At 41.3% G+C, this 22,482-nt stretch overlaps 1 protein-coding gene across 5 annotated transcripts in view; it reads right to left on the bottom strand.

Annotated features, from left to right (window-relative positions):
* Positions 1 to 14,759, bottom strand: part of RMND5A (required for meiotic nuclear division 5 homolog A) — a 73,638-nt gene extending 58,879 nt beyond the window's left edge. For all 5 annotated transcript variants that reach the window (XR_004258311.1, XM_032243613.1, XM_032243610.1 and 2 more), the window contains exon 1: positions 14,123 to 14,759. Coding sequence is in view for 4 of the 5 variants with exons in the window: in XM_032243613.1 (XP_032099504.1) it covers positions 14,123 to 14,264 (142 nt within the window). In the remaining variant the exon portion in view is untranslated. The remainder of the gene's footprint in view (positions 1 to 14,122) is intronic.
* Between the last annotated feature and the right edge of the window lie 7,723 nt (positions 14,760 to 22,482).

Genomic DNA, 22,482 nt, shown 5'->3' with positions numbered 1-22,482 from the left:
GGTCTCAAAAAAATACATTAATAAAAATAAAAAAGGGGAAGCCAAGCTGGAGGAGAGAGGTCACCTAGAATTTATGACTGAACTTCCACACACCAACCTTGAAATCCGCTGATACATTCAAATAGTAGTGACTTACATATCTGGAGTTTGGTGCTGTTTGTTACCTCCTTTACCATCTACAAATTCCTCCACTTTTTGGTTTTCAATTTTATGAATGACAGATAAAAGCAGTTTATGGTCAATTAATTAATACTGAGAGTTCTCAGAATGCTCCAAGGAAAAATAATTTCTACAAGGTATTTGGAAACTCAAGAAAAGCAGAATGGAATAATCTGAACGAGAGCCCTGGGAAAGCCCTGTTAAGAGAGAAAGATTCCACTAATGCATTTTCAAATGGATTCAGTGGAAAGCAGCCAAAGGTAAAAACAGGTTTGAAAATCACTATAATGACCAAACTGACAGAGTCAATCAAACTTCTAAGTCCTACTGGGAGAGTTCTAATGTTCTTTTGATCTCTCTGTATGAAAAAACAATCTGCTTCTAGAACCTTTATGTGAAAGAAATCTAACTGGATTCAGTTCTAGAAGAAAAGTTGGGAATTATTGTGACAGCCATCTCCACCATAACTACATCCAGGTTGGCCACTGCAGTGGTCACTTGTCACCCAGGAGAAAGTCCTGCAATAATAACTGTGTCTTCCAATGTGATAAACCCAGGTGACCCAGACCTAATACACGAGCCTAAAAGAAACAGCTCCGAGGCAATGCTCACTTATCACTGGATGGTCACAAGTACTTTTTAAAGTCACTTTTACGATTAAACAAGTGTAAGAATTAGCGTGTTCAATACCATCAAAGAACCAACATATGTAGACCATCTACATATGTTGGTTTATTAAGTTAAAAATTTCAGTACAATACAATAGCACCTTTTATTATATAAACAGATTTTAAGCATAACCCTCTCAAATATTTCAAGTTTTGCCCTTGGGCCTCACTGCTTTGCCATTTTAGGATGTATGCCCACTAGTTTCACAGGAACAATAAACTAGAAAAATGTTTGTTTCCATAGTATCCTATACTTCCTTATCAGAGTTTCATACTTCCTTGTAAAAAGTTGTCTATTACTCCCATGAAATTAACTTTGGTAGGAAATATGACTAACCCCCAATATTTAGCATAATAACTGGCATATACTATACATTCAGTAACTAGTTACCAAAAGAGTATGAAAATAATTAATTATGTATTACATAATCTCAATTTCAAACCCATCATTGAAGACTGTCTGGTACTACTAACACCCTCAGTTTCACTCCACAGTTTACTGATCCCTCACTCTCTTACAGGATGTTTAGTGCCTACTACACAATAGCACTGCACCCTATGTTCTCCAAATACCAAGTTAGTTAGGAAATAATACTGTCCCTATTTGTCAACAACATTATTGCCTAAGTAGAAAATCCCAAGGAATCTACACACAAACACAATCCAAGAATAAGTGAGAGTTCAACAAGGTTACAGTATGCAAGATCAACACAAACATACACACACATGCACACCAATTTTCAAATAGGACACATTCACAAAAGAGTCCCCCCCGCATCAGTTGTAAGTTCCTTCTCTCTTCGAAAGAATGACCTCTCCCCCTGCCCGCCCCCCAGAAATTAAAGGGCTTGTGCTCTGGCTCAAGTCACTTTTGAGACAATTTCTTTTTTAAAATTATTTATTTATTTATTTATTTTTTAAGATGGGTTTCACCATGTTGGTCAGGCTGGTCTTGAACTCCCGACCTCAGGTGATCCGCCCACCTTGGCCTCCAAAGTGCTTGGATTACAGGCGTGAGCCACCACGCCCAGCTGAGACAACTTCTTTTTTACAAAACTATCCCAATATTTGTCAAAGATGCGATGAAACATCTCTAGTATAATTATGTGATCCTATAAAGGTATATCCTAAGTCAGAATACAGGAAGGTAGAATAAACTTATATATTAAAAAGGTGACTGGCTTACACAAAGCTAAAAATGGTAAAATCCCTAGTTATAGCTTGGTTATACCTTCAATACAGTTTTAGCATTTTGTACATTTGCTTTTTATTTTCTTCCCTACTGATCACAGACTTAAAAAAAAAAAAATTCTTATGTCCAGCTCCGTCACAAAATTTACCCACTATTTTGGCTCACCTTAATACAATCAAGATGAATACACCATTAATATTGACAAGTATGTTTCTCATCCCTACTCAGTATTTGCACTTTTAATTTTCGTCTGCCACTTATTTTTATGATATGGGGGGAGGGAACTCAACTGCACAAACATATTGTTAAAGATAGCATTGCTAAAACTAAACAGCTGGCTGGTAGGCAGCACACTATGTTGTAGCCTGAAATGTCTGCTCATCAGCAGATAATAAAAAGTTTTAGTTTCGTCTATAAAAGGCAGTTTAAAAGTGTCAATTACACCATGAAATACATGCTGCCCACAAGTCAAATACATGAGATGAGACCCACCATACTTGAGAGCACTGTATAAAAAATAGAGAGGTACAATATAAAAATGTATTGTTATAATGATGATTTTCAAAAAGGCTGAAAATATCACCACCTAAGACTATTTTCAGAGAAGTAAGATTCCCCAGAAATCACTAAGACCTGGCTTGACATTTTAATGAATATCCTATAGGCAGAAAAAATGTAAAATATCCAAGTTTATAAATATTACATGTATTGCATTTGAGCTCTTCTGAGTTATAAAAAGTTAACTCCATTTTCATAAAATGGACAGAGATCTTAAATTTAGAATTAAGTGGAAAGCAAAATGGAACACAAGCGTTGTTGCAGATAAATACAAAGAAATTCATTTAGGAAACAAACCTAACTATATGTAAATGAAAACTCAGACCTCATAGAGATATACTCCAGAATTCATTCTAGATTAATTATTTAAATAAAAACATTAAAATCAGAAAGCTAAAAGAGTATTAGGCATCACTGAGAAGGCTGGGATGGGGAGGACAAATCTATGATACACCACTCTTATAAAAGTCTTAATGCCTTAAAATAAACAAAATGAAACCAAGACAAAACAGAAAAAAAGGTCAAAGGAAGGGAGAACTGACATTTAGATTCAATTAACATTTATTGAGTGGTGAAGACCTGTGTGAGCAGTGTTCAAGATACTTTTCCCATGTTATCAGTTTCTACACAGATTTAAGAAATTTAGACTGGGAATAAAGAAGATAAAGGATAAAAAGGTCTAAGACTGACTCTAGAAAAGTCACTGGTAAGGTGACCATGGATATCCTAGCAAAGTATTAGAATAGAAAAACCTGAAACTTGAAAAGGTAAGGTTGGTATTTTAAGAAAAATAAAGGACTATTTCATTTTGTCCATAGTAAAACAAACTGTGGTCTATTGAAGCTTTTGGGCTTCTTGTGCTACCTCAGCACCTAGGACACAGCAGCTGCTTAACAGAGATTTTATTCAGAGGAAGGAAAAGGCACAAATAGAACATATTCATTTTATTCTGGAGGAGGTACACACTGAAAACAAAACAATTTTTTTTCAGTAGATTAGTAGCTGGTAAATTTGCAAAGTAAAATAAAGTATGGTATTTGGTGTTCAACCTCTGACCTTCCAAAGAACAGCAGACTGACAGACAGGCGTTCTGATCCAGAGAGGTTATTAAAGACCACTGCATCAAATTGGAGACACAGTGTGCTGTAAAACCAAGCATGCGGAAAAAATGAAATAAAGTTAATATTTAAGAGCTAAATTACATGGTACAGAGTAATAGCACTCCTGGAGCAAAGAACAAGATCAATGACTATCATAGAGAAGACAGGAAAGGCTTCAAGGCATATGAGGCAAGAACTGCAGAGAGAAGAAAAAAGATGTAGGCACAAGATTTTAAATGTCTGTGATAGTCCCATTTTAGAGAACTTGTTCACTCCCTTCAAATTCAAAATATAGAGACCTAATCTCTAGGCATCTCATTTATCTCTGAAATGAACGGTGGAACATTAGATTTCCTGTAGCACTGGAATCTGGATTTCATATTCAAAAATCAAACTCAGATTTCTACCTTCCCCTCTCCTAAACTTCCTATTTTCTACCTGATTCCATAACGATCTACCTATCACTCATGCTTAAAAGCTTGGATTAACCTTTGGGTTTTCCTGCCCTTTTCTCCTACTCTGCCAGACTCCAACCGTGTACCAAGTCCTGGTCATTCCTTCCCTTAGAAGATCCCTTTCATGGGTCCCTTTAAACTTGTACCACCAGCACCCAAAGACAGGTCCCTATTTCATCAAATCTAAGTTGACACTTAACTAGCCTTCTTGCCTCTAGTAAAGCCTCGCTCCCAACTCCAATCCAACCTAAATACTGCTGACAACTGGTCTCTGATCATGTCCCGACCTCACCCCAAAGTCATTGAGTATCTTCCCAGTCTACTACTTTCTCTGGTATCCATGGCTTTACAAAACCTGATTCCAATTCAATTTTAATGCTCTCATCGCCTTTCCCCTGCAATCTGGTCCTTCACCTCTCACTTCTCTATACCTTTGTTCTTACCATTCTCCCCTCCAGGCACTCCATCTGCTCTTTCTACTATTCACATTTAATCTCTGCTAGTAAAACTTCTCATAGGTAAAAAGAGTCTCTCCTTGTCTCAAATCCTACCCCTTTTGGTCTGTACCACTCATGCAGCATTTGGCCTAGATACATAACCCTGTACTACAGGGCACTGCTGTTGTTTGTGTGTGTGTTAAAAAAAATGCCAATCTCATCTCCCTAACTGGACACAAAGTTCTCAGAGGATGAAAATGCTTGTTCTTTTTAACTCCTAGAAGATTTTGCTTAGTTCCACATATAAATGGTGATTAATAACTTCTGATGAGATTATCTAAAATTCAGTTGAAATACTGCCTGTCTACTCTCATGCAGTTTTTTCTAAGGGCTCGCTCTCTCTTCACTGGTGTCTATACTACTAATCAGAAGCACTGTTATATACTGTGCCATGGTCTTGTTTTTTTTCCCTTTCAAATATGAGTCTGGTCTCTGAGCTAACTTTTAAGTTCCTTAAAGACTCTATACCTTTTCAGCATTCCTTACAGTGTTAAGCAGACCACTGGGCACAGAATGGTATTTAACATAAACCAGTAATAAAGACACCTAAATATTACTCAAAATGTCTCAACCAAAACAGTGCTTAACACTAACTACTTAAAGGCACAGACTTTTTAAGTAACACATCCCAGTTTTATAAACGTCAAGCCAGTTAACATCTACTATCTATTTCATCCTCATAACTCTGTGATGTCAGTTTACTGAAGAAAAAACAGGCTAAACAATATTGTAGATCAGGCCGTATACGGTGGCTCATGCCTATAATCCCAGCACTTCGGAGACTGAGGTGGGTGGATCACTTGAGCCTAGGAATTCAAGACCAGCCTGGCCAATATGGTGAAACCCCATTGCTACTAAAAATACAAAAACTGGCTGTGCGTAGTGTGCATACCTGTAATCTCAGCTACTTGGGAGCACAAGAATCACCTGAAGGTGGCAGTGAGCTGAGATCACACACCACCACTGTACTCCAGCCTGGGTGACAAGCAAGACTCTGTCTCAAAAAAAAAAAAAAAAAAAGAAGATTGTAGAACTAGTAAATTGGCAGTGCAAAGATTCAAACCCAGACCTCCTGAGCCCAGGGTCAAAATTTTATGTACTACTCCACAAGTATAGATTCATCTTCTCATTAACCTCCAAGTTCCTGGAGGACTAGGGCCATGAATAATGTTTCTTTTAAAAGACTCTCTCCTCATCTCCCAAACGTCTTCATGTATCAATAAGATGAATTAAACACACATACAAGTTCTGCAGATACAGCAAACTCAGAGATAACATACAGCCTGATACTACATTGTGCCCCCATAACAGAAGAAATCACCACCCAGAGCTCCATCTTAAGTGGAGAAAGACTTGGTAATATAAGCCTATGGCTTCCCCAAACTGTTCCCAAACAACCATTTTGAGCTCAGCCACACAATCACCACACCCATATACGGTGAAAGCATACTGCATTTCTCAACATCCTCGAGTCCTGCCAGTCTAGTCTTTGTTCTTTGAAGGGCTGAGCTAACATCTAATCTAAAGAGAAAGGCCAGAAGTTTCTGCTACTCTTGGAGCTTTCAAGGAAATGGCCAGTTAGAGAGCATCATCTCCTGGAAGTACCAAGGGTCTCCAAGTACACATAGCTCACAGCCAGGATCCTCCACGATTCTCCCTAAACTGCGTTTCTGGATCATTTTCAAAGACTTCAGAAGCCTTACAGATGAAGAAGCAGGGCCCTAAGTAAAAACAAGTTAGTTTTAATATTCCAAGTTAACAGTTTGCTAAAACACTATTTTCACCATTCTAATAACTAAGAGGCTAAGACATGAAAACAACAGAAACTTCTCTATTAGCTGCAGTATGATAGTACTGTATCACAGAAGTGTTGGCAAGTTTCTCCTTACCAATGTTATTATTCAGAGTTAGAAACTACTTAAGACATAAAATAACCTTAGGAAAATAACTTTTATTATGTCAAGCATTAAAGTAATTTCAAAAAAGTTCCTAAGAAGAACATGAACCAAGTTGTATTCTCTAGTCTATAGATTAAGTCATGCTAAAAACCCACTACTTGAATTATATAAACATTATAGTTAGGAAAGGCAAGGCAAAAGCTGAGAAGGCTAGGCTAGTCAGGAAAACATCTCCGAGAACGTTACTGATATAATATGTAGCTGTTCCACTGTAATAGACACATATTATGCCTGTCTGGGTTTAAGTGTTCCTTTCTAGAACACTGATATAATATGTAGCTGTTCCACTATAATAGACACATATTATGCCTGTCTGGGTTTAAGTGTTCCTCTCTAGAACTGTCTCTTTTCTACCTGAGAAACAGTGTATCATATGGCCATACACCTCCTGAGGAGGTGAGCACAGCTCAAGGTGGCCAGAAGACCTCACTCCCAGGCCCCAGTTACTGATTCAGGGAGAGGCTCCAAAACAGAATAATTAAGGTATATCCTGGACTATCTCCAACAAAATGGTCATGTTCCTGTCTTTTGAGCTCTACTGGTCATCTCTACCCCATGTGGAGAAAACTCCCCTGAAAATGAAGCCAACAGTTGATAGAAGAGAACAAGATCAGTCCTGATGACATCCTTTGTGCCCCTGGAGCCAGCCTGGCCCTAACCTCAGCCTATTTATACACCAACAAATTCCATTCTAATGAAAACTATTGTATCACCTGCCAGTCTAAATGAGTAAGGTGCCAAATAACAAAGAATTAATTATCTCCAGAGTGAGTCTGGAAAAAAAAAACAGCTAACAATGTTAAATCTACTTCTAAACCCAACTGGAAACGCCAATATACTGACTTTTTATTCTTACCACTTAAAATAGCCTAAGTAACTTGAGAGCCAGTCTATTCTTCTCTTAGAATATTTGAACAATGTCCAGCCAAACTTTTATTTATGACCTACTGATACACTATTTTCCAGACTAGATGTTAAACAAATACCAAATTGTATTCAATTTAAAACAAAGTCATTATTCTCTCAAAAGTGTCTTATTAGTATTTGGCGAAAATCTGGGTAACAAATGGGCAACCTGGCTATATGGCCTACTCCATGTACACTAAATACGGCTAAAAAGGTAAAACAAACTACTAAACAAATCTACCAAGCCCTGATATAACACATTTACTTTCACTCAAAACAACACATTCAACACTGGTAGGCTCTGAAAAAGCACAGATCATATATACTAAGCATACTTTTCAACACATATGTATAATATACACAATCCAAATTCTAGAGTGGATTATACTTAACATGTGACCCTCAACCTCTGGTTTCTGTGTACTGATACAATATCACACCACAAAAATGAGTTAAAAATGTGACCGCCACAAGTTGTTTCTTTCTTTCATGTTTACTTGCCTACTTACGTTCTCATTTGTTACCCTCAAATTTTTAAAAAGAAAGCAGTTCTCCAACTGGTAACCAAATTTTCAACAGTTTCTTTCATTCACCAAAGAGATAAAGAGAGGAGTTACGGTTTACGTTTTACTACTAGAAGTCCCAACATACACACACACACACACACACACACACACACACACACACACGAAAAAAGGAGTTTTAGGTGCTAACATAGTATATGTTGATCACTCCCACAGAGGTAGACATCTTTACCGACTTGCAAAGTGAGATAACAAAGCTAACAAAGTGAATAAGGTGTCAAATAACAAAGAATTATCTCCAGAGTAAGCCTGGAAAAAAATGGCTAACAGAGTTAAATCGTAGTAAGTAGAAATACATATCCAATACCTTAAAGAAAAAAGGAAAAGTGACAAATCATCATTTCCCTAGATTCTTTTAAAATTTTTCTGGAGGCTGGGCACGGTGGCTTATGCCTGCAGTTTCAGTACTTTGGGAGGCTGAGGCGGGTGGATTGCTTGAGGTCAGGATTCCAAGACTAGCCTGATCAACATGTTGAAACCTTGTCCCTACTAAAAATAAAAAAAATTATCCAGGTGTGGTGGCAGGCTCCTGTAATCCCAGCTACTGAGGAGGCTGAGACAGGAAAATTGCTTGAAGCCAGGAGGCGGAGGTTGCAGTGAGCTGAGATCGCACCACTGCACTCCAGTCTGGGTGACAGAGGGAGACTGTCTCAAAAACAACAACAAAAATTTTCTTCTGGGCCGGGCGCGGTGGCTCACGCCTGTAATCCCAGCACTTTGGGAGGCCGAGGCGGGTGGATCACGAGGTCAAGAGATCGAGACCATCCAGGTCAACATGGTGAAACCCCGTCTCTACTAAAGCTACAAAAAATCAGCTGGGCATGGTGGTGCGTGCCTGTAATCCCAGCTACTCAGGAGGCTGAGGCAGGAGAATTGCCTGAACCCAGGAGGCGGAGGTTGCGGTGAGCTGAGGTCGCGCCATTGTACTCCAGCCTGGGTAACAAGAGCGAAACTCTGTCTTGACTCAAAAAAAAAAAAAAAAAATTTTTTTTCTTCTGGAAACTGGCATTTATGTCTGTGAAGTGGGCAACCAGGTGGTTCAAGAACAAGAGTAGAAAGATTTTTCACTGGGTGTCCTTTTTTTATCATTTGAGTTTATACCATTTAAATGTACTTACTATTCACGGGGTTATCTTTTTCATTGTTTGAATGGATACCATTTGAATGTGTGGCCTACTAAAAATTAATAAATTTTAAATTTAGAAAATTCCTTGAAAGTCACTTTCAGAAACCACATTAGAACTCCCCTTAATAGTCTAAAAATAATCAGAAAATAATACTGCATGTCCCTTACTCTTACAAAAACTGCAATTTTCCCAAGTATATTTTAAATGTGTCCTGAAACCATTACCAACGATTTCTGCCTACTTTTCTTTCACAAAGTATAAATTCAGAATACCAGAAAAACATGGTAAGTAGTTCTTTTCTGTTTTTCCCTTCCACCACGGAGTTGCTAATGGGAAACAATATAAATTTGCCAATAGGAAAAAAATGCTAAAAGGCATAAAATCACAAATCAAATAAAAATTTTACCATACTACTTATCTGTTAACCCAGGGTTATCCAAAGTGTGGCTCCCATACCACTAATGTGAATGGTAATTATCGCCAGTATGAAAACTAATATTTTAATTGTTATGTATTTTAACATGTAGTTCATTATACCTAACAATACCTACATACCACATGTACAACTTCACGAATATCATTGCCTAAGATAAATCTACTTAGTAAAATCATGAATCTATCTGAAAAATAACAGTACACATGTGTATGAGTCAAGTTTTAGAAGCACCAGTGCACTATACAAATTAGATTGAGGCACACTGGGAATGATTACCAGTAATCCTAGGAAACTGCAAGCACAGGGGGTTACTGACTCCCAATAGCCAAATAAAAGTCAACCAACCTCTCTTTTTAAGCCCTGCCCTTTTCAGTTTCTGGTGGCTTTAATTCAAGATTACGGTTAGACCCTAGTCTTTCTTCTTTGCATCCTAAGTGATACCCTCCACTGTCCTCTTAGAAATGACCAGCCTGCATTAACCACAATGAATCTTAAGACCAAACTTTGTGCTCACAGGGAGACTCTTCGCTAAAGGCTAGCACAACTAAATGACAGAAGTTGTGGTCTCTATTCCTTTCACCTCTGGATCACTCCCACCCTCCTATCTTCCACCCTAAGGTTTCAAAGGTAGTTCCAAGGGCATGAAGAGAACTAGAGTCAGTCTCCAAGGAGAGGAATGGCTTGGGCCTCAGCAGAGCTCTTCAGTATTCTCCCTGGTTCTTACTGCCTCTTCATATATCTATTACACCTATGTTGTCCCTGAACCACCAATATTCCCCAATTGGCTGTGGCACCAAGTCAAAGCCCGCACTTTCCCTCTCAGAGCCCTATACTCCATTATTGTTCTCCACTGCAGGCTTGATACCACTGCACCCCCATTTAAAAGAAAAAAAAAAGGCCGGGCACGGTGGCTCAAGCCTGTAATCCCAGCACTTTGGGAGGCCGAGGCGGGTGGATCACAAGGTCAAGAGATCGAGACCATCCTGGTCAACATGGTGAAACCCCGTCTCTACTAAAAATACAAAAAATTAGCTGGGCATGGTGGTGCGTGCCTGTAATCCCAGCTACTCAGGAGGCTGAGGCAGGAGAATTGCCTGAACCCAGGAGACGGAGGTTGCGGTGAGCCGAGATCGCGCCATTGCACTCCAGCCTGGGTAACAAGAGCGAAACTCCGTCTCAAAAAAAAAAAAAAAAAAAAAGAGATATTCCTGTTCTCAGGCTGATGTGAGGTTAGAGGTGGATTAAATGGCAGAGCACAAACTAATTCACCAGGTATGAGAAACCAGCCCCTACTACCCTTATTCCCCCAAGAGTATTTGCATTAAGAAACTTGCATTTTAAAAAAGATTAATGAGACACCTTTTATGTGAAAGAATTTCATGCTATATAAAGGTGATTGAGATCACCTGAGAAATTTTAGGGTTCACTGCAGGACTGTCTCCCAGCCGGCAGTCAGGCAGTATTTACAATCTGGAATAAGGGTGCTGAGACTAGAAGAGGGTTGTCAATGGTCTTACTAAACTCTATTTATGTATCTGTTTCCACCACTACCCAACAGCTCATTTAGTATATAGCTGTCTGCTCACAACTTCAGAGAGGAAAAAAAATTTTTAATATAAAAACTAATTCATCCTCAGAAACTGAACCAATCCCTTTACCCTAGCTAAAGGATGTTTCTGAAACAGGCAGTCATTCACCAGTATGACAAAATGATGTGTCCTACATAGTCCTCAAAAATTCTGTTTTATTCATACCAGATTCTGGCAAGAATATTACCACACGTCATCTCAGAGAATGAGGTCCGAAGTCCTGACAGAGGGGTCCCAATTAGAGTCTCTCAGGTTACCAGGATCATTTGCCCAGACATGTATGTTCAGAAGCCCTAAATTCTTCCCTTTAAACTTGAAAATACAGTTCCAAACTCAGTTTTCAGTAAAATATCTTTGAGAAGGGTATATTTAAGTTTCAATGTAATATCTACATCCCCTGCAGAGAACTTTAATTTAGAAATCACCTGTTTTCAAAAATACCATAGCCCAGATGCCAAAGCATGATGTTTATCTTCACATAAAAGAACACCAAAAAGAAGATTTTATTTTGAAAACTAGACCTGGCACTTTGATATTTGTTTTCTTTCACATTTTATAACTACCTTTTGTCACTTAATCCTATTATTAAAGAACTAAAGGAAATCAAAGACATACCAATATAAGACCAGCAATTTGGAAGACAAGAGGGAAAAAATTAGGAGGCTGAAAAAGGAACACACAAACTCACCAAGTCAGACTGTTTTTAACAGCATAGCATACTGTGGCCAATACCATTCTGACGATAAATTCTGAGAGAAGTTCCCTAGCACCCAGTGAAGAGGTAAAAAAACAAATTCTTGCCTCAGCAATTCCTCACAGTCATTTTCTCCATCTGAGACTGGCCCTAAATTTTCTAAAACAAAGCCCACAATAACATGCCCCTTCAACTTATATCCTCTCTCATGGAAGAAAGGTACATCCTGTTCCATCATTTTCCTCTTAAACCCTGCCTATGACCTGGTCCCTAAAAAGGAAATGTTCCTTTCACCTCTCCAAGTCTAGGCCCTTCATTCTCTTCCTCCACTGGTTCCTTGGCGGGGTCGGGAGCAGAGGTAATACTTCCCCATCACTGTATTGTATTTCCCACACTTCGGTTCACATTACGTTTTTCTTCTTAACCCCCAGTAATCTGGCTTGTCCTAGCAATTCTATGAAACTGCTGACTCCCAATAACTAAATAAATGCCGACCAACCTCTTTTTCTTAACCCCGCCCTTTTCGGTTTCTTCTGCCTCTATCTAGCCTTGGCCCTCGACTCGCCAAGGGAAATTCAAGACTGTGGTTAGACCCTAGTCATTCTTCTTTGCATCCTAAGTGATCCCCTCCACTGTCCTCTTAGAAATGACATCAGAAAACAGTCTTAGACCTATGCATCTCCAGCCACCAGTAAATACGAGAGCCCTCGACTCTATCATCATTAAGCCCTTCAACTTTACCTCACACGTACAAAACCAACTTCAAAGTCTTCCCAGGATTCCTGTCCCATTCCACCTTCACTTCCTTATATCTACATTATCCTCACCACGTCAGTCAAATTTCCCTTCACAGGCAGCCACCAAAATCTGCTCGTTTTTCCATACTAGTACTGCAACTCCTACAAGAATTAATATGTTTTTTCCATATTAATATCCCATCCACTATAACTGCAGGTTGCTTCCTTCCTAAAGTACAAAAAATGTCTGCAGTGTTCAAAATGAGAAGTTGCTCTAAGACTCCTTTCCCATGGACCACCCTTCCTCAACTGAAATGCAGTCTGGGTGAAAGTGTGAAAAAAATGCAGGAGAGAGAAGCTCAGCTAACACCACTGCCCTCATCTCACCTGCCACAAATATCTGCATCTCCCCCAGCTACCAAACCTTTCTTCACATAAATTTCTGTTCAGCTGAGAAGCCCCCTCAGCCTCTTTAATAAACCCATTTAAAAAGTCCTGTACTTCTTGATCAAAAGGAATCATCGCTGTGATTATGTGTAAGGAAAATAAACCTTTAATGTTATTTGAAAAAACCAACAAAAAAACCAAAAACCTTCCCAACCAGCTTTCATACGTTAAATTAACTTTGGCAAAGTACCTGTCCCCAGGGCTTGGGGTAATAAAAATAATAATAATCTAGGTGAAACATCTAGGTGAAACAGAAAAATCTATTTTTTAAAAAAGGAAAAACTTGACCAGACAAAGCAAGTAACTAGCAACATGTACCAAAATTTGCTTGGGCAAACGTCGCCCGTTTCTCCTTGGTGTTATCAGAAGCTACAATAGGAGAGCGGAACGGTTCCTAGGAACCACGTCAGAGCCGCTGCGGAGTTCACAAGAGCTGCGTCCACACGGCAGCCAAATCATAAGTTGCAGGAGCGGCTGTTGTTAACCCACAGCTAAGAATAACGCTCGACTTTCCAAAATAAAAAGACGGAAAAACGAAGTCTCCTGGGCAAGGATTCGGGGCGGCACAGAGGGGGAAGAGGAATTCCTGCACTGCCCTCATCCCTCGGAGCCTGGGATCCCAGGCGATTCGCTCACCGCCCGCCTGCAGGACTGCGCCGCGGGCACCACGTGAGATCCCCAGGGCCGGCGGGGGGCGAGGGGTGCCCACTCAGGGAGGGCGGCACCTTGCAGGTGCGGTGAACGGCCCCCTCGCCCACGTTTATCCGGACTGGAGCCCGCGGCTCCCGGCTGGGTTTCCGGGTGGTTCGCACTCCTGAATTAGCAACGAGGTCGCGGCAGGTTCGAGGTAAATCGAGTGAAAAGAGGAGGAAAAGTCTCAGGGGTCTGGGGACCTCCGCGCTTTCAAGGGAGGCGGGGGCCGGGCAGCAGGCGCGAGGGTGGGTGAGGCGTTCCCGCCGCGGGGCCCGGGCTCGGGCGGTGGGCCTTGCCCCGCGCGCCTACACAGGCGCCCTACCCTGGCTCTGCAGGATCTCGTGCTTGAGGCCGCCGGTGTAGTCGATGAGCTCCTCCAGGCCGCGCTCGCACAGCTGCCCGTAGCCCGAGAACTTGTGCAGCACCTTCTCCAGCTCGCGCTCCACCGTCACGCATTGATCCATGCCGGAGGCGGCGCTCGGCTCCCCGGCGCCCGGGTGTCCGCAGACGTTCGGCCCGGGCCCTGCCGAGGCCGCGTCCTGCTCTTCGTCCCCCAGGCGGGCGGCGCGGGCGGCTGAGGCGGCCAAGGCGGCGTGCGCACTAGCCGCGGCGCCGGGGGAGCCCCGCGCAGCAGGAGCCCGCCTGCCCCATGGCGCCCTCGCCCCCCAGCGTGTCGCCGCCGCCCCCGTTCGCTCCCTCCACCCGGCCCCGCGTCCCCGGGCCCCGCTCGCGGCGTTCGAGTGCCCGCGGCTGCGCGGCCGATTGTTTTTGTTTTCACGGGAACCGACCGATGACCTGGTTCTCCCGGGCGGCACCAAGCACCGCCGACTGGGGGGAGGGGGACGGGCCACCCCGGCGAGGAAAGGAGGCGGCGCGGGCCGTACCAAGCGTACCCTCGAAGGGGGGGGCCCGGCAATCGCGGGCGGAGGAAGGCGACAGGCGCCCACAGGGGCTGCCGCTCTAAAGGTGTGGGCCGTACCACGCAGAAGGCGTGCAAGGGAGAGGTCGAGGGTGGAGCGAGGCCCCAATTGGCCTGAGGAGCTAAATAGGGAACTTTGGAGACAGCCCCAGCGCTCAGAGAGCGCTACAACTACGCGCTCCGTAAACAAGGGGGCGGAAACCGGCCCTCACCACTCCGCCCAGAAGCGGGGAAACCCAACCAATGGGCGCGGAGAATGGTAAGAAGCCAATCCATGGCCGAGGCGTAAGGCTTCAGCCAATCCGGGTTGATGGGCCAAACCAACGGGCTCGCTGTTGGAGGGGTTGACTTGGAGAGCGTACCGAGAAACGAGTCGTTTCTGGAAAGCCGTGGGGGAAAACCAGACAAAAATACAGAGGGCTGTTTTCCATAGGACGTCGCCCTGACCCCAATTTATTTCGTCTCCTCATCGCTCTTAAGGGAAAGGGATGAAGTCATTCCGAACTTTTGGGCGACAGATCCGCCTCCCAGGATGAAAAACCAAGCCAGGCCGCCCGGGGGCGGGTGCTGAGGCGGGTCGGGAGCGCTAATGGGAATTGAAGGCGGAAGTGATTGGGTCTGGGTGAGGGGAGCCGCGAATGACCCGCGCCGTCTGTCAGCGATGCCCTGGGCTTGCGACACCCTGGAGGTCAGGTCCCCACGCCCCGCGAGCCGTAGTGGCCCTTTGGCCCCAGGGCCGGGAACCTCTCCTGACGGTGGCCTCGCCCCGGAGCCCTGAGCTGGGCAGCTTAGCCGAGTGGAAAGAACACGCGCTGGAGAGCTGGACAGCTTGGCCCTTGCCCCCTGGGAAGCCTGATGCTATTAAATAGGATCGGCTTTACCCCCTTGGGTGAATCCTTCTCCTAGCTTGCGATGGCGTCTCCAGCCTTGGCCTAGACATCCGTGGTCAGCATCGCCGGCACTAACCTTTGCATTTCTTCAGGAGCCCAGCTAGTTCGTGCCTCACGACTTCTGCACTTGCCCTTTCCTTGGCCCAGAAAACTCTTCCTCCTACCTTTTTCATCCTAAAGTTCTCAGCTCACTTGTCCCCTTACACAGTCCTCCCCTGCCTGGCCACACTAATGTACTTCCTCCCCACCGTTAATATCGTAACACATTTTTAAAATTTCCACACCACTTAAACTCTGAAATGATCTGATGTTTTATTTTTCTGTCTGCACCACTTCCATAAACCATGAAGGCCGGCCCCTTGCCTGTCTGAGTTTTTTGCCTAGAACAGTCCCTGGCGTGAGGTGGTAGGCAAAATCCTTTTTTTTTTTTTAAGTGATAACCTTTTTGACCCTTAACTTCCTTAAAACAGAAATAACTGGAATTAATAATACTTAACTAAATTGTTAGACTAAAGGAGATAATATATGTAAATGCCTATAATAGGCTCATGATAACCACATAATAAAGGTGGTAGTAAAAAAGGTAATAAAAGGGCAGCCCCAACTGATGTTATTTCAGATCTCCCTTCTCCCTACTCACTCCATTTTTCTCGCTTCCCGTTTTTATTGGTAGATGTCTCTGATCTTCACTGAGATTTTTTTTAAAAAAAAAAGGAATCCAGCTCCAGCAACCTCTATCACTCTTCTCTGAGTATTGCTGTGTACCATCCATTTTGTGAACACTCTCACGTACCCAAAGGACCAGGATTCCTTTCTCCTTTCCCAAGACAGCCATTGGGGCCTGCTGGCTGCCACGTAGGTTCTTGCTTTCTGCTTTCAGGCCAAATAGGTTTGACCTACCTAGGGGAGGAACCTTCATTTAACCCTCCTCAAGCACGCATTTCTTTCACTGTCAAACTGCCTAGACAAATCCATTTATTCCTTTTTTCTTCAAGGATCACCTTGATAAGCTCAGTCACCCTTTTCTCTGTCTTCTTTTTTCTTCAAAGGGTTGTTTCAGTATGAAATATTCCATGTAAGGCACCCAACCAAATGCCTGGCACAAGAGTCATTATTACTGATCAGAAATAATCAATAACTCCTCATTATCTACAGCTTCAGATCCTCAACGATGTGGCCTGCCCAGTGTAGCAACAGAGCACAAGCCCCCATCCAGGCATGAAGCACTTCCCCACTCTCTGCATGACTTGAGTACAGCTCATTCATACTTTGTCTTCTCTTGGAACACTTTGCTTTATTCTGTTTTTTGAATCCTCCCTTTCTTCAAGTAACAAGTCTTACTTTAGTGACACGTTCTAGAACCTAGGCCTGCACTCTTCAGTACCATAGCCACCGGCCACATGTAGCTAATTTTTTTTTTTTTTTTTTAGACGGAGTCTTGCTCTGTTGCCTAAGCTGGAGTGCAGTGGTGAGATCTTGGCTCACTGCAACCTCCACCTCCTGGGTTCAAGCGATTCTCCTGCCTCAGCCTCACAAGCAGCTGGGACTACAAGCATGCACCACCACACCCAGCTAATTTTTGTATTTTTAGTAGAGATGGGGTTTCACCATATTGGCCTGGCTGGTCTCAAACTCCTGACCTCGTGATCCACACACTTCAGCCTCCGAAAGTGCTGGGATTACAGGCATGAGCCACCAGGCCTGGCTCACATGCAGCTATTTAAATTGAAATTTAAGCTAGATAATTAAAAAGTTCCTCAGTTGTACTAACCATATTTCAAATAACCACATGTGGCTGGTGGCTACTGTATTAATTAGCATGAAATAAATATTTCCATCACTGTAGAAAGTTTTATTGAAAAGTGCTGGTCTAGATCATGACCACCGTAAAGTTACCAGCCCTACCTTTAACTGCTGTAACACCTCTGTGTAAGTCATTTCATGCCTTAGTGCATACTGCCCCCATATTTTTAGTTAACTTTTCCAACATGTGCCTTGTTGACTTAACTAGACTATCAGCTTCCAGATCAGAGCTGACTTCTTTTTATCTCCCCTGTTTTAATCAGCATGAAAAAAGTGTTCGTTAAAGAAAAGAAAATTCACAAATTAGAGGAGAATAGTCTTCAGAGTTAGCTGGGAGAGAAAAATAGTACTTTTAAGAGCAGAGATTTATGTTCCCACTTTACTTTGTATTGGCCCTTTCTACACAGCGCTTAAGTGCTTTAAGCATAAACTATGAATTGTCAAAGAAGCACCTCTAGAAACAACAGAGAAACAAATTTAATTTTCAGAGCAACTGCAAATTATTTTTCTATAATTGCATTTTCACCACACAACAAAAAAGTACTCATACAAACAAACAGAAAATCCTACTGTAGTGTCAGGTGGACTCCTTCCCCCACATGCTGTTCAGCCTGGAGAAGCTTTAATTGACACTCATTCTTGACTTTGCTCTGGTCTTCCCCTCCATTCCAGATTTGACTCTGTAAAATTTAAGTAAACATTGAAAAAAAAGGAAAAAGAAAACATATCTTTCAGCCAAAACACATATTTATTGTTGGAAAATTAGAAAATACAAATAAGTAAACAGAAATAAAAGTCCCGTGAAAGCCCAAGACCTAGAAAAAGAAATCAGTTTTAACATTCAGGGTGAATTTTCACAGATTTGTTCTTTTTTGTGCATACACATAAGCTCATATACACATTTTTATGAAAGAAAACTCTAATTGCATTTACTGTTTTGTAAATAGCTTTGTTGTCCTCTTGACTTTTCTTCAACAACAACAACAAAAATGGTTTTTAGAACTGCTTTTGACATCTTTTTGAAATTTTTAATAATGGTTACACTAGCTTATAGCTTATTCAACACATCTCATACATATTCTTTTCACTTTGATTTATTCTTAGAAGACATAAACCAGAGAGAGACAAGATAGAAAAAGGCAAAATTTCATCTCTCAAATTTGAGAAATTATATTTTTCAAAACCCTCTGCTTTTATGCAAAATACACTTTAAGATAAGGGTAAGAAAGCCTACGTTTATACTTACATTAATAAAAATGAATCAGCAAGGTTGTCAAACAACTTACTAACTTCTTGACTACTCTAGCTCACAACTAATGTAAAAGTAAGAGTAAACTGACAAAATGTGTTACTAAAAGAAATACTGAATTGTGAAAAATAGCATTTCTTCTCACATAAATCAGTTTTTATCTTGTTTTGTTTTGTTTTCTAGGAGTCAGTGTCTCGCTGTGTCACCCAGGCTGGAGGGCAGTCGTGCAATTATGGCTCACTGCAGCCTTAAACTCTTAGGCTCAAACCATCCTCCTGCTTCAGCCTCCCAAGCAGTTGAGATTACAGGTCTGAACCACCCACTGTACCTGGCACAGTTTTATCATTTTCAAGTAAAAAATGTATATCTATCTGAGATATTTCTGGGAATTGCTGCTATGACCAGTTAAAGAAATGGTTGAAAGCACAACTATTAGCAAAAAGTCTTGATCTGAATGTATTATACATCTTTTGTGTCACCTGTGTGGTTTGGGGCCTGTTTGCTGGCTGGATGAATGATACCTGCTCACCGTTATGATTGGCTTTTAAGGACTGGATATGCACTATTGACAGTAGTGCACTTCTGTGTACACCATCCCTGTCCTTCAGATTCACTAATGTTTGTAGAAGATAGCCTCTCCTAAGCTGTGAAGCCCTCCTCACTGTGGCCTTCACCACTCACCAGGGCAGTTCTAGTCTGGTTGCCTGCCAGTTAAATTACCCCCTCATAAACTTCCATGAGGACCTTATAGACTTCCGTGAGTATAGTTTGTAGGCACTGCCCTTACACCTGGGTGCTTAGCCTGTAGGGGGTTATTTATACCTTTTGAAACCTGCTGTTTCCGGCTTTGTTGTCTGAATCTTTTCCTTTCTGGAATCTGGATGTTTTTCTTAGGTTTTCTGCTCACTGTTGGTGTGCTTTACCAGCTGTAGCAGGAAGGGTGCTAGCACTATAATCTTGAAGTAATTCACTCAACCTCTCTCGGCCTCAGCTTCTTTATCTGTAAAATGAAAAGCTTGGAATAGACGACCTTTAAGTTCCTTCCAGTTCTAAAATTGCAGAAATGCCAGGGCTTATTAAGTAACACGTGAGGTGAAACACAACCAAACAGGAATAGACAGAGGCACCCTTCCCGTTTTGAAAGCTTGGAGTCTGAATCATTACTTCCTCATTATGGAAACGCGGTGAGGTTTGTTTTTTTTATTTTGGTGTGGATTTTTTATTTTGGTTTTAATAAATAGCTACAATTTATGAGTGCTTATAACATGGTAGGCATTCTGCTTTAAATGTGCGATTATCTCAGTCCACAAAAAACCTTTTAAAGTAAATAATATTTGGATTATTATCCCTGTGTTATAGATGAAGAAATTGAGGCACAGAGGGGATAAGTAATTTCTCCAAGATTACACAGCTGATAAGTACTAGAGCTGGAATTTAAATTCAAATCTTTCTGACTCTAAAACTTGTAAGTCACTGTACTTCAAAAGGCAAAATTATGCCCCCTGATTACTTGTTCAGCATGCTATGTCCAGTAGAATAAAGGAGGATAATTTATTCTAGGCAGCATGGTTTGCCAATAGGAGCACAGGGCTAAAATTTACAACAATTGTTAACATTTTCTCTTACCAGCTTTTTAACCCGAGGCAAGAACCTTAACCAAACTTCGTTGGGCTTTTTTATTATTATTATTTTTTTCATAACAGGGTCTACTCCACCCACATTGCAACATTGTTGAGAGAATATATATCAGTGTTACAAGGTAGGTGAAGTAGACATTGTTGAGTATATATTTTTAAATTACATATGTATTTTAAAATTACATATATATTTTAAAATATACACATATTTTTATACATGTAATTTTTTAAGTGCTCATAAACCATGAAGCCCCATAGAAGTGCAGGGTGCTATTATTTCCTGTTATGATTTCACTTTCTCTCTTTCCTTTCTTAGCATATGAGTTGTACTTCTTTTTTCAACTTTTAGTAGTTGCTCTAAAGTGTGCAATATGCATATACAACTAATCCAAGTCCACTTTCAAATAGCACTGTACCTCTTCATGGGTAGTGCAAATACTTTATAATGAAATATTCCTAATTATTCCCTCCAGTCCCTTATATAACTGCTGTCATTCATTTCATTAATATATAAGCTATAACCGTTCAATACACCATTGCTATCATTTTGAATAAACTCTTATCTGTTAGATCAACTAAGAATAAGCAAAGCTTTTTACCTTATTTTCAATTATTCTTTCTCTATTGCTCTTTTTTTCTTCATGTAGATCAGAATTTCTGACCTACATCATTTTCTTTCTCTCTGAATAATTTTTTTTAAAACATTTCTTGCAAGGCAGATCTACTGGCAACAAATTCCCTCAATCTTTGTCTGAAAAAATGTTTATTTCTCCTTCATTTTTGAGGGATAATTCCATAAGATACAGAATTCTACATTGGCAGTTTTTTTCTCAACACTTCAAATACCATTCTACTCTCTTCTTGCTTGAAGGGTTTCTGAGAAGTCCTGATATAATTCTTATCTTTGCTCTTTTTTAGGTAAGGTACTTTTCTCCTCTGGCTCTTTTGAGATTTTTTTTTATCATTGAATGCTTTGGAATATTTAAAAATAAATTTTTCCTTTCTCCTTCCAGAAGCATAGATTTTTCTCTGATATTCACTGTGAGAATCTCCCAAAGCTCCAAGTGTGAAGACCATCTATGACAGCCTTCCCCCACCGCCCCATCCTAGGGTTTTAAATTCTCAGACTTGTCCACTGAGTCTCAGCATTTCCTCAATTACAGTTTAGGTTTTCCTTATGAGTACTGCTTCACTCAGAGATTTCTATTTCTGAGTTTCTGCTGCAGCATGTTATAATTCTCTGTATCTGCCTACCTGACCCTCCAGCTTAGGAGGCAGAAGTTTGCCCTGTGACCTCACTTCTGGAAAGAATCTAAGAATATCAGCCTAAGCAACATGGTGAAAACCATCTCTACAAAAAAAAAAAAAATACAGAAAATTAGCCAGGCATGGTGATGTGTGCCTGTAGTCCCAGCTACTCAGGAGGCTGAGGCAGGAGGATTGCTTGAGCCTAGGAAGTTGAGGCTGTGGTGAGCCATGATCATGCCTGGGCAAAAAGAGACCCTGTCTCAAAACAAAACAAAATCTAAGAAGAGTTTGTTCAGTTTTTTACTTGTTGTTAGGATGGAGTGATGACTTTAAAACTCCGTACATGAACTGGAAACTGGAAGTCTTCTTATGTATTTGATTCAGCCTGTTTATGTACCTTATTGTGCATCTGTGCAGGGTGAGGTTTGGGTTGTAAATTTACAAAGTACCAGATTCATGGCTTTTAACAACCTGGAGGAGACTCTAGACAGTAAACTAAAGCAAGTGTTTAAAAATGGCCTTTTGAGGTCTGGCACCGTGGCTTGCACCTGTAATCTCAGCACTTTGGGAGGCCGAGGTGGGCAGACTGCTTGAACTCAGGAGTTCAAGATCAGCCTAAGCACCATGGCGAAACACTATTTCTACAAAAAATGCAAAAAAATAGCAGGGCATGGTGGCATGTGCCTGTAGTTCCAGCTGCTTGGGAGGCTGAGGTAGAAGGATGGCTTGAGTCCGGGAGGTAGAGGTTGCAGTAAGCTGAAATCACAACACTGCACTCAATCCCAGGCAACAGAGCCACACCCTGTCTAAAAGATAAAATAAAATAAAATAAAAATGGCCTTTTGAGACTTCTAGTTCTACCAAGATAGAGTAGTCCCATTTTTCCTAGGCCCTCCCAGATAAACCTGGACATAACACAAAAAAACAAACATAGGA

The sequence above is a fragment of the Sapajus apella genome, unplaced genomic scaffold, assembly GCF_009761245.1.
Source record: "Sapajus apella isolate SASKATOON/1434 unplaced genomic scaffold, GSC_monkey_1.0 scaffold52, whole genome shotgun sequence".
NCBI lineage: Eukaryota > Metazoa > Chordata > Mammalia > Primates > Cebidae > Sapajus > Sapajus apella.
This window is presented reverse-complemented; position numbering and strand designations above follow the sequence as displayed.